The sequence below is a fragment of the Gymnogyps californianus genome, chromosome 7, assembly GCF_018139145.2.
Source record: "Gymnogyps californianus isolate 813 chromosome 7, ASM1813914v2, whole genome shotgun sequence".
Lineage (NCBI taxonomy): Eukaryota > Metazoa > Chordata > Aves > Accipitriformes > Cathartidae > Gymnogyps > Gymnogyps californianus.
This window is the reverse complement of record NC_059477.1, coordinates 22470841-22484043: the sequence shown is the minus strand read 5'-3', so window position 1 is coordinate 22484043 and position 13203 is coordinate 22470841. Positions and strand designations below refer to the sequence as shown.

Sequence of the window (13203 nt, the reverse complement as noted above, 5' to 3'; positions counted from 1 at the left end):
GCTGCCTCTCTAAAGACCGCAGGATCTCAGTTTCGATTTCTCTGCTGTGGGCCACATAGCTGAAGACTACCACAGCTCAGCAGGACTGGCCCACAAAAGCTGCCAGAAAGCCAAATTCCACCTCCCAAGATGCTTGGTGAGCAGGCTGCCTGGAGGAGCTGCTGCTTCTGACAGCCTGGATCTCTCTCCCTTCAGACAGCCCTGCATGAAAGCCACTAGATCTGCTGAGAGCTGTGGTAGTAACTTTGCACCTGGTGCATGGAGAAACTCCCCGGTCAAATGATGCCTGTGATCTTTTCTTCAGGGTTTTGATATCACTTTCTCAAAGCTGTGCGGGTAGTTCAGCAAACTCCAGCAAGACTGCTTTTTGACTGACTTGGTGCCTTGCAGAGAAGAGTCTAAGCTCTGCGGGTCCTCTTCTCTCAGTAATCAGTCTAGGAGTCTAGGCCGGGCAGACAGGTTGCTCCCTCTGCTTTGCCTGCCCCTTGGCATGTATCTGGGAATGTGATGTTACAGGAGCTTCACTGCTCCTGTATTTTTCAATAGTAACAGTTACTTGCTGGCCAAATAACTCAGAGTTACTGATCTGGAGACCAGCTAACCTGTGTCATTTGGGAGGCAGCAGATTAGATCTGAGTAGGAGGAGCTGCACCAGCTCATTTGAAGACTTTTCTGACCCTGTTACAGTGTGAAGACAAAGCAGCTTCATTAAAAACAAACAAATAAAAAACTGGAACTGGGATTCTCAGCTCTGTGAGAGCTCTCAGTTGTGCTTGGCAAGTGACTGTTGATAACTCCTAGTGTGGTGGAAATGTGTTTCCTGTTCCTTTGTAGCTATTTGAACTCTTGTGAATGGTGCGTTGAGTATTGTATGTTGCTTGGTGTATAAAAAATATGGTGTAGTTTGATCTGTGTGTACATATGCCTTTTCAAAGTAACTTCAGCCACAAACGTTTACTTCATTAGGTTAAATTACTATGAACTGAGAAGTGTAGATATTGCCTAGCTTTCAATAATATTTTTGCATTTTGTTAACATACAATGATTATTTTATTCAGTCTAAGTGAAATATATAGCAGGGTATTTAATGCACTTATGTAGCAGGATCTTTATGTAACATAACCATAATGCTGGGTTTAAAAAACATCCATCCATTTTTGTATAAGAGTACTGAATCTCACTGTTTGCTTCATTGTTTTTTTTTTTCCCTGCTTCTTGCTGCTCTAGGATTTTGGCATCATGTTCACACATCACATTGTAACAGTCACCCTGGTAACCTTCTCATATGTAACCAATTTGACACGAGTGGGAACCTTGACCTTATGTCTCCATGATGCGGCTGATGTTGTCCTAGAGGTGAGATAATATGTATGTCATCAGTGTCTGTACATGGTATTCACTATTCAGAGAGCTAGCATGTTAGTAGGTAGAATCTATTTGCTATGCAGAACAAGTATTTCCTAAGCAAAGAGTCCAGTTCAAGATGGTAATGGTGATTAATATAGTATATTTCCTTGCTGAAGTATATTACACTGGTAGCAGTTCATGTTTGTGACTTCAGGCTGGTTTATCCCTTGATAAGTTGCTTGTACAGAGCAGAGACTGGTAATGTATTGCATGCCAGGGAGAGTTACACACAGATTTTAAATATAACATTGTAAAGTCAAAAGCTCAAAGTTACAAAATCTGGAAAGTGGTGACTGTGGGATAGAAGCTCCTGGTTCTTGACCCCTCTGACGTGGTGTGTGGGGCAAGAATCCTGTCTCCGAAACAATCAAGGTGTCACGGTTTGTTTCTGCTGTGCTTTGCTGGGCAGAGGGTGCTTGACAATTTAGTGGCTGTTTGTGCACAGGCAGTGAGCTGACCTCTGATCCCCAGGATTCTCCAGGTTCCTGTGTCTCCGCGTGCAGATGCCAGTATTAAGCAGTTGGCTTTGGAGAGGAAGAGATGAATGAAATTCTTTTAAGTCAAGATAGTCTGTAATTTCCATAGCAGCAAGTTAGAGATGTTGTCATCCTGTGTCTGCATCAGTTTTTAGACAGCTCTGGGTGATGCTGGGAGTGGGCTGTCTGTGAACTCTCCATCAGGATCAAACCCAAGTTAATAACTATTTTGTCTGAAATTATTTTTTATTAAAGTAGTTGCAAGGATCCTGTTATGCAAGAATGTAGTCTCACTGTGTGAGTTACCTATCACAGAATCAAAATCCTGCCATTCTGATTCGATAATGCTGTAAATCTGGTTTTATTTTTTAATCTTTTTTTAATCCAAAAGGCACATGACTGCCTGAGATAGAAAGCAACGGAGAATCTGGATTTCTCCTGTTTGTTAGAAATAATTACATCTTTACAAGTTTATTTTTCTGTTGTAGCAATGTGTGTAGATCCATATTGCTAGCTGTGGGTTCACCCAGACTTTCTTCATTCCTCTTCTCTCACCACCAGAAGGATGTAATTGAAGGTGTTCATTCCCAATCAGACCGGTGTCTGTGGAACTATAAAACCACTGGAGAGCAGCTGTGATAGACTAGCTAAAACCTTACCTTCAACACAGTGAGATACATGTTTTTGCTCGATTCCTCTGTTCATTCACTGGCTAAGACAAAGAGAAATTGCGGTATTCTCACATGATTTGTAAACATTCAGCAAATACACTTCCTCATGGGCCACATACTTCAGTAGTCTTTCTATTCAATTCATTCAGTGTGTTCTGACTGGAAATACTAAAGCTACTCTAAAGTGTGAGAAAGAGAATCACAAGCCCTGAGCAGCTTTTACTAGGAGGGCCATTACAACTCACTCAACAGACTTTCTTCTGCTAGGGCAGTGGGTCACAGCCCTGGTGCCATATGAGAGAAGATGGACTCTTACACATTGCTGACATTACTGAGGGGAAAGTCAGTGCAGAGGAAGAAAATTATCAAACTGCAAAAGAAGCTGGTAAAATATCTTGCCATGATGGGTCAGTTGTGCACCTGACCTGTTTTACGTTATTATGTATTTGTAAAAATGAAAAACTATTTCCAGAGGTCACTAGACTCTTTCTACCTGCCATTTCATAATGAAACATGTCCAATGGAAAGCTGGAATGCAACAGTTTTGCTGTTCTCATTGCAGAAAGTAGTATATATTGGTATGAATACTGGAGGTGAGGTTTTTTCCATAGGTCTTAAGGCATCTGCAGGTACAGAAGAGTCATAGTAGGATTTTCAGGAATACATAGGTGTTCTCTTAGGTCTGAGTGAAAGTTATCTTGGATACTCAGAGCAGCCTAGCCATGGCAGGACAGACCAAACATAGAATAACTTGCTTGCCTAGGAAGCCATTACATTAGCTTAAACTGGAATCTAGGCTACTGGGAGGCAACTTTCAGAATTCCAGCTAAGTTGTTTATAGGGACTTGGGTATCTTTGCACTGCAGTACAGCTTGTGGGTTGGAAATGCTGTGACCTAACCTGCTGAAGCAGTTAAAATCCTGCCTATTTGGGGACCTTGAGACTTTTCAGCTTCAGTTGATGAACACTGTGACAGTTTTGATGCCAATGTATCGATGTGAATAGTTGCCAATTTGGTATGCTTCTGGTGTATGAGCCTCACATAGCTGACAGTTCAACCTGAATCCTTTCTGTCAGGTTCCAGCTTTCTCCTAAGACACTTTTCTAAAAGAGCAGGGAATGGACACTTCAGACCAAGGGAAGTAGCTGCGCTGTAAAATAAATGGATTTAAATAGACTAGCAAGAGTATCTGGAAGAGCTGTGTTATTCAGTTGTAGTCATGATTTTTAAGCTTTGAAAATTGTGTTGTTTTGTCTTAGGTGGCCAAATTCCATCCAACAACATACTCTCCCTTTTTTGTAGTCCTTCCTTATCAATATCATTTGTAGATTTGTTATTTGAGAACTGATGACCCAACAGCTGTACTGTTTTTGAGAAATGGCATGGTACTACTACAAGTTGCTATAGCAATATCAGCTCCACGCACTATGAAACCAGCTTTTTTGGACTGCCGCCATGGAAATACATCCAAAATTCCTATCTGAACTTTCAGTCATCTGAAAATCAAGGTGTTAGTAACTCTTCTGCTTGCATGTTTGCACCAAAGTGTTCTCTTTTCCCTAAACAAGACTGTGAGTACAAACTGCTAGGAAACTCATTTGTGTCCACTAGAATATCAGGCTGATTCAGAAGGGTTATGTTTTCTTTGCAGCACTGGTGGCTTTCCTCATGTTTTGTGAGCTTCCTAAATTGTCTTCTGTTAGTGAGGAATATCTTTTATATGCAGGTTTTGAGTGGAAACATTGCAGAAGTTAGGTAACATCCAAAAGTGCAGGTTGGTTTTGGCATCCAGATTGTCTGACATGAGCACTGAGCACTTTCAGGTTCAGTGTGTTCATACCAAAAAAATCAGACAGAATGCAAGAGTGCCTCTCACCATTTTAGGCAATTCTCTGGTTTGAATTCTGCATTCAGAATAGTATTCTGTATGCATAGTTGTGGTAATTTTCCTCTCTCTTAGCCCTCTGGAAAGTCTGCACAAGTAAGCATCTTCTCAATATGGGAGCTGGATACAGGTCCCCTCAGAGGGCAGCTTTGAAAGGGTTCCCAGTGACTTAAGTGGACACTAAATCAGGCTCTTCATGTACTTAATTGTGCAGTGACTCTCTGGATACATTTGACAGAAAGCATAAAGAAAGACTGTCCCTGCCTTGAAGCAGATGTTTTAAAATAAGTAACTGCTTACACATGTGAACGCTGTGGAAGCAGCATAGATGTCTTAAAACAAACTTGCTTGTACATGCTGTTTTCTTCAGGGAGACGAGGGCAAAGAAACTTCAGGGAAGATCAGTGTTTTGATGAGCCATTTGAGTGAAGAGTAATTAGTGACTCCTCCACTGAGGAGGATTCGGAAGACTGCATGAAGACAAATGAGGGAAGAACGTAAAAATAGGCGTAGGGCAAGTTGGAAAGCAAAAGTTGGAAAGAGAGGGGAAGAGAGCCTTGGAAAAAGATTTGAAGGGGAGGGGTATAATCTTTGAGGTGGAAACTGTTCTGTATAGGCCAGAAAGGAAGAAGAGATGCTGTAGGAGAACGTAGGATATGCGGCATAGTAGAGGATTTGAGACAAAGTTTATAGATAGCAAACACTAGAAGGTCAGAGAGCATGGGGCAGGTGGAAGATGGATGGATGCTCAAAATGCAGGTGGAGCACACTGGAAAGGTGAGAGACAGGTAGGTAAAGAGGTTGGGGACAAGGACAGCATAAACACAATGGGGTTCAATAAAAGGTTTAGAAGAGTTTTATGAATCTGAAATTGTAGGATTTCAAAAAGGAGATTGGGGAAGGAAGAAATGAGAGATGTACTCTGGTTTTATGCAGTCTGGTTTTTTTTCTGAGAAGACATTTTCCAGATGCTTGGTGGAGAGGAGTTACGAGGTTACTGCAAGGTGGCCCAATGAAAATGTTAGCGATTTCATAAAAATTTGATTTCTTCTTCTTCTTACAGCTTATACACAATACCAAAGAACTCAGTTGTCCTCACAGAAGTAAACAGACATTTCTTTCTTTTACAGGCTGCCAAAATGGCAAACTATTGCAAGTGTCAAAAACTGAGTGACCTTCTGTTCCTTACATTTGCCATTGTCTTCATTGTCAGTAGGCTTGGCATATATCCCTTATGGTGAGTAAGCATATCATTTTCCTCAAATGCTAAGCATCAAACAAGCCTGGAAATAACTATGTTGTAACTGAACATGATTCATTGACATTACTGTTTCCCAAAGCACCAAGGAGAGTTTCAGACATAACCAGGTGCTGAAATAGCCTATTTGCTAGAGTGCCATTGTGTTTACTGTGTGCTAGACAAGAAAAATACAGGGCTTCTGCTGGTTTTAAGGTAGAAGTGGGTTGGAGACCACATAGCTTCAGGTTAGCAGTTGGTCACCTGCATTGGCAAGAAGTTAGAGGAGAAATAAAATATTAGTCACCGAAGACACTGACCAGAGGCTAAACTTGAAGCTAGGATCTTCTCATTAGCTTTCAGTGCACACTTTATGAACATTTTCAGCTTAAAGAAAGACACAGTGAGATAAGGAAAGTCTGGCCCACTGAAATCGGTGTAAGGATGTTATTGCCATACAGATTGCAATACTGCAGGCTACTCCTTTTCCACCACTCCTTTGAATTGGGGGTCCTGGAGAAGTTGTGTAGTACATGTATCTATAAGGTAGTTATACAGGTGTTACTGTAATCTCACCTCTTCCCAGACAAAGGCAACTGCTTGCATGTGCACATACTCTCTCTTCAAGGTACGCACACAAACAGGACATAGATGTTCGATTCTTTAGCTAGGGTCTTCACCATCCAGAAGGCAGCTGGCTAGTTAGGAAATACACTGATGTACTTCAGTGTAGAAACTCATTCAAGTTTCTCTATAACCTGTGCCCTATATATGAGGAGGGCTGGGAGAAGGTGTTAGCCTCACTCTTTTGTATTCAGGATCCTTCCTTTCATTCGTATGAACAGAACTAACCCAGATCTCTGTATCCCTATGAGAGCAACAGGGGTCTGTCATTGCATCAGAAGATAACAGTGACAGTTTTAGTTTTGGGAAGCACCAAGAATGCCAGAAATGTTACCCTTTGTAGAGTTTTATTTAGAGAGATTACCACCAAGCTCCTTATTTAAGCATGCAGAGGATTTACAGATGCCGATATCAACCTCTCTGCCACAGTTTCCTTTCAGATCCTCTATAATGATATCTCTTTGGGGTTTTGTTAATGCAAGCAGGATAAGACCAAGGTGCTGTTAGGGAGCTGTGTCATCAGCTCTGCTTAACAGCACAATGTTGAAGTCTCATTTAGCATTTAATGACTCCAAAGATAATGTGATAATGCTTGGTCCCTACTGCGCTGTGAGTTGGTGAAGGACCATGACAAAAGGAGAAAATGGATAGACACACAAACTGCGTGTTTAACAATGCTTCTTATTTTTTCAAAGGAGCAATTATCTGTTTCTTAAACAGCTTTGCTTCCCTTTCCTCAGTCCTTCCTTGAAGCTAACTTGGCCATTCACTGAATTTCTGTAAATGAAGTAAGCTAGTTTTTCTACTTGCATGGTCTCAGACAGGAAAAATGGTGGCACTCCTGCTCGTAAGATATCATCTGCCTATTGCATTCTGGTTTATATTGAGAAACGGAGGGAGGACCCCATTCCACCAGTGCAGTTCTGCCGCTGGAGACTGCAGTACATGACTCTGCTTCAGGGAAGGCTCACTCAGATGATGACTGGAGGAGTTCACAAAGGGGAATGCAAAGGGGAAGTCATACTTGACCAACCTGATAGCCTTCTGTGATGAAATGACTGGCTTGGTAGATGAGGAGAGGGTGGTTGGTATAGTCTACCTTGACTTCAGTAAGGCTTTCGACACTGGCTCCCCAGAAGATCCTGAGGGAGAAGCTGATAATGTATGGGCTAGATGAGCAAACAGTGAGGTGGATTGAAAACTGGCTGAGCAGCCAGACCCAGAGGGTGGTGGTCAGTAGTATGAAGTCTAGTTGGGGGCTAGTAACTAGCAGTGTACCCCAGGGGTCAATACTGAGTCCAGTTCCATTCAACATCTTCATTAATGATCTGGATGCGGTAGCAGAGTACACTCTCAGCAAGTTTGCTCATGTTGCAACCTGTGAGGAGTGGCTGATACACCAGAGGGTTGTGCAGCCATCCAGAGGGAAGGAACCTCAACAGGCTGGAGAAATGGGCCAACAGGAACCTCATGAAGTTCAGCAAAGGGAAGTGCAAAGTCCTGCACCAGTGTATGCTGGGGGCTGACCAGCTGGAAAGCAGCTTTGCATGAAAGGACCTGGGGATCCCAGTGGACACCAAGCTGAACATGAGCCAGCAATGTGCCCTTCCAGTAAAGAAGGCTAATCGTATCCTGGGCTGCAACAGGAGAAGTGTTGCCAGCAGGTTGAGGAAGATGATCCTTCCCCTCTACTCAGCACTGGTGAGGCCACACCTGGAGTACCGTGTCCAGTTCTGGACTCCCCAGTACCAGAGAGATACAAAGCTGCTGGAGACAGTCCAGCAAAGGGTCACTAAGGGTGATTAAGGGACTGGAGCACTTCTCACATGAGGAAAGACTGAGACAGGTGGGACTGTTTAGCATAGAGAAGAGAAAGCTCAGGATGGATATTATCAATATATATATAAATCTATGAAGGGAGAGTGTAAAGAAGACTGAGCCAGGCTCTTTTCAGTGGTGCCCAGGGCCAGGACCAGAGGCAGTGAGCACAAACTGAAACACAGGAGGTTCCATCTGAACATCAGGAAACACTTTTTCACTGTGAAGGTGACCGAGGACTGGCACAGGTTGCCCAGAGAGGTTGTGGAGTCTCCATCCTTGGAGATACTCAAAAGCTGTACGGACATGGTCCTGGACAGCCTAATACAGGTGACCAAAGTTGAGCAGGGCAGTTGGACAGGATGATGTCCAGAGGTCCCTTCCAACCTCAGCCATTCTGTGATTCTGTGAGCTGCCTTAAGTGTTTAGCTGTGACTCCAGCATTTAAACCTCACTCTGTATTATTTGAAATGGCAAAGAAGGAACTGCTGACTTGAAATTTTTTGTTACTCAAACAGAAACTTTACCAGATCACTGCTATGTGCTTGCTTTGCTGAATAGTCAACGAAGAGCAGATTAATCTTGTCCGGAGTGCACGATTTTGAAGGTTGTTAGTCTTCACACATTTAACTAGAAGCAGCTGCCCAATATGCTTTTTCTCTTGAGACATCTGAAAATTGGCAAGGTCCAGATTTTCGCATCCTTTACATCCTTAATATGGTAGTCAAGTTTTGGAAAGTCCACACTTTCAACCTGAAGTGTTTAAAATAATGCTGTGTTTATAACTGGAACTGAAGCTCAGAAACTGGAGGTTCACGCTGTCTCAAGTGGTTTCTATGAAGTGTTGCAGCCAAGTGTAACACTGTGCGGCAATCCCTTGCTAGGACTAGGCAAATTATAAATTAAAGATTGACATGGCTAGTGGGAATCAGGCATCATAGAGCTGAAGTCTGTGGAAGTGTCCCTAATACACACCTCATGCTGTCTGACTGGTGGAGTCCCAGAAAAGATTACCAGCACAATGATAAGTTATCTAGCAAGTGACAAAACTTGAGCCCTGCTTTACAGCTGTGGCATTTTGTGCTGGCGTTCTGGATGTGCCCATCCATTCCCGTATACATTAGGTGACAGCAGCACTTCCATGCCACTTTAGATTGAACCTTGTCTGAATCCTGCTCTGTAGAGTAGCACTGGCCCAGTGTGCTGAAAGCAGGGCAAAAATCAAAGCAAGTAGATCAGGGGAAGAGGGAAAAGGAAGAGGGCTGCACAGTAGCTTCTGTCGTTGATGTCGGCTCCCTTGGTACTGAATATTGGGCTAATGAGGGCAGCAGGTTACAGCCATGGGTGAGGTTTGCTGCTGGGATGGAAAAGATCGGCATAGACTCTTAAAGGCAGCGAAGACAGAGGGATTGTGTATTACGGGAATGCAGCAGCCGACAGCGTGCTGTGTGCTCCTGTGTCACAGATGGAGTGGCTACACTGGCGATCCCTCTGCCTCTCCTCTCCCTTAATCTACGAAAGAACACATTTATTTGAATATGCAAATGGTTCAGTGTGGTGTATATGATCTTTGATTTTTTAAGACCATCATATTTCCAGACAAAAGCCTTGATGTATGTACTCTAATGGTTATCCTTACATACACCTGTAATCACAGAGCCCCGAGGCAGTTTCATAGTTCTCAGCTGTACTGTGGGCATTGCATGTGTGAGTCAGGGTTAGGAGGGATGAAGCATGGGACATACGAGCTTGTCTCTCCCAAATCCTTTTTCTCTATGAAACAGCAATTCTAAATCTTCACCCCCATTAGCTTGCGTGTCAGCAAAGACGAGTCATTGGAGTGGCAGCAGGCCAGAAAGCACAGTTTTGCTCTCCTTTGGTGAATATTCAAAATAGCGTATTTGGTGCCTGATTAATATTACATAAATATGCAAATTTTTCTAGCATAAAAACTGAGAGGTTGTCCTGGTTTTGGCTAGGATAGAGTTAATTTTCTTCCTAGTAGCTGGTACAGTGTGTTTTGAATTTAGTGTGAGAATAATGTTGATAACACACTAATGTTTTAGTTGTTGCTAAGTAGCGCTTATCCTAAGTTAAGGATTTTTCAGTTTCCCATGCTCTGCCAGCAAGCAGGTGTGCAAGAAGCTGGGAGGGAGCATGGCCAGGACAGCTGACCCGAACTAGCCAAAGGGATATTCCATACCATGGAACGTCATGCCCAGTATATAAACTGGGGGGAGTTGGCCGGGAGGGGTGGATCGCTGTTCGGGCATCAGTCAGCGGGTGGTGAGCAACTGCATTGTGCATCACTTGTCTTTTCTTGGGTATTATTTCTTTTTTTTCCTTTTCTTTTTCCCTTTTTTCTTTTTTTTTTAAACATTTCTTTTCTTTACAATTTTTTTTTTGTTGTTAGTAGTAGTAGTAGTAGTATTTTATTTTACTTTAGTTATTAAACTGTTCTTATCTCAACCCACGAGTTTTACTTTTTTTTTCGATCCTCCTCCCCATCCCACTGGGAGGGAGGAGGAGTGAGGGAGCAGCTGCGTGGTGCTTAGTTGCTGGCTGGGGTTAAACCACGACAGAGGTATAAAATTGGTGTGCATGTAATGTAAAAGGAAGACTGTAATTTATAAGAAAACTTCCCCCACACAGGAAGGCGAATACCAAAGGCAGGCTTCCAGAGACATCACTTATGAAGCACTGGCATGCTGTTGTGCTCCGGCTTTGCACAAGTGCCATTTAATGTTGCATAAAGGTGCTAATAAAGAATTCAGAATGTATCAAATGCTGCTGTTTGAAGGTTGTTTAGCAGCGGGGCTAAGACAAAAGAAACTGGCAATTAGGTATATATTTAGCAGTCTTTCTGCAGGCATCTGGAGTTCATTTCAGCAATAATTCAAAAACCCCAGGACACTTTCTGCCTCCTGCTGCTAAGCGAATGTAGGAGTAAAGCTGCTATTTTCACTGACAAGACATTTTGCTTGTGAAATTCTCCCACTTGCGCATAATCACTGTTCTAGCAAGTTACAACATAAAACACAACTCTCCATGAGTCAGGGGTAACATGATGCCTTCTCAGGTGATACAGGGTTGTAGGGAGAATGAAAGCAATCTCAAACCAAAGAATTGATATAAATTATGTGAGCCCTTGGCTAGTCTAATCAGGCTGGGCAAAGCAGTTACCTCAAGCCTTTCTTTATTTCAATAAGCCTTGCAATTCCTCTTCCCCAGGCCTCAAATGCTTCTTTTTGCTGTAGTTAAATGGACATAGTCTTCTCCCTGTTGATAAAGGAATGATTTGCTTTTTGCTGTTGTTTTGTTTTTCTTTCAATATCCAGGAAGGGAAACTCCATGGAGTCGTAATATTTATTAGGAGTCGTAATATTTTTTAATCATTTTTTGAGGTGTGCAGAGGACAAACAGGCATCTTCCATTCCAGGAGACGTGAGTGAAGAAGGTGATGCACTGCATTTTCCAGTCTTTCTTTGCTCATTGCTAGCTGCAGAGTTCATGTTGTGAGAACTGTGAAACTCCTCAAGTCTGGGCTGTACAGGAGACCCAAGACTACTCACTTACTTTGCTTATTCTTCTGGAATACACACTTTTTTTGACAGGGCAGTTTGAATAAATCTCCTAATGCTGTGAAGAGTTTGGTATCTGAAACTGGTTTCACAGAGTGACCATGAACCAGCGTATTTCCAAGAGCTTCAGTGGAAGAAAGGTTGTTGGCATGGAGGAAGATACAAGGTTACTAAACCTGTTCATCGTTTTAAAAGATAGCTTAAGGTAACTGCAGGTAAAGGTGTAACTTTTGGGTTTGAAAGAAGAAGGAGAAGGCTTCCAGGAAAGCTAGGCTGATGTTTACCAGGTGAAGGCACCAAGCTGGGTAAATTCAGGTTCTTTCAGGTTGCTCTGACTAGTACTAGTATGCAGTTGTTTTTCACTACTTTTGATTATTTTTATAATCGGTTATATTGTATGAGAGGTGGAACACAGTGGGTTTCAGGGAAGTGTTGCTGACAAGTACTGCTGTCAAAAGGCAAGGAAGCAGGGAAACGGCGGTGGCATTCATGCGACCTGTGAGGTCTCAGCATGCACATATTACATATATGCACTGACAAATGTAAAACAGTGGCTTAACTGTACAAATGTAAATGAAAGCCTGATGTAAGCTGATTATAAAGAACACAGGTCATGTTTTGCGTAACCCTAGTTACTTATTACCGGTCTTTCTCTCATCTCTGCATGACTGGCTGAATAGCTCTTCCCAAGTTTCATCACTGGTTGAACAATAGTGTGGGATATAGCCATGCTGTTAACACATACACTGGGTCTCCAGTGATCCAGTATTGCCACTTTGCGCTGTTCTCTCTCCTTTCTTTTATCCTGGAATCAGCTTTCCTCTGAGCAAATTGCAGCTTGAGTTACAAATAGGGCAGTGCAGAGCACCCATGAGTAGCAGCTGCTGCAAAGGTTTGCTGAACCTCTCTTTTTCCTAGCTTTGTTCTTTTTCTAGCTGATATTGACTGTTTTTGTGCAGCTCTTAACATGCAGGGAAGTTGAGTCGTCGTCTTTCATACTGCTTTTCTTTCCTGGCACATTTTCTCCTGTTTGGCCCTTGGAGCACATGTATTGTGGGAAGGCAGTATGTGGACCCCAGCAGAGTCACCCTGCTTCATTGCTCTGAACATACTGGTAAAACAGAAAGCTCAAACCTACCCTTAAAAAGCATCCTACTATGTCAAAGCAGTACATAGGCACTAGTTAAAGCAAGAATCCTGGTCAGTTACTTGGGATGGTAAGAGTTTAGGTAGCCAGATAAATCCCAACTGCCCAGACCTTGTCTGGACTCAGAATGAACGCCGTGTTTTGTGATGGTTTTAGTTACTCTCACTGGATCCTCAAGTCAGTGAAAATGTTTCTAGCCTGGCTAGTATTATGTATAGAGTTGGACAAACATCTCTGTTCTACAGTAAAATAACTTACTTTTTTATTAAGGAAATAAATCTCTTCTGACACTGTTGCGAGCTCATTTTGCTCAGAATATTGTCTAAACCAGAGCACAATCAAAGTTGTTTGTGGGT

The 13203-nt window shown here is 42.6% G+C and overlaps 1 protein-coding gene across 3 annotated transcripts in view; it reads left to right on the top strand.

The window, feature by feature from the left end:
- CERS6 (ceramide synthase 6) overlaps nucleotides 1-13203 on the top strand; it is a 129775-nt gene that overhangs the window by 102685 nt on the left and 13887 nt on the right. For all 3 annotated transcript variants that reach the window (XM_050900243.1, XM_050900244.1, XM_050900245.1), the window contains exons 7-8: nucleotides 1228-1356; nucleotides 5571-5677. In XM_050900243.1, coding sequence (XP_050756200.1) covers nucleotides 1228-1356; nucleotides 5571-5677 — 236 coding nt within the window. The remainder of the gene's footprint in view (nucleotides 1-1227; nucleotides 1357-5570; nucleotides 5678-13203) is intronic.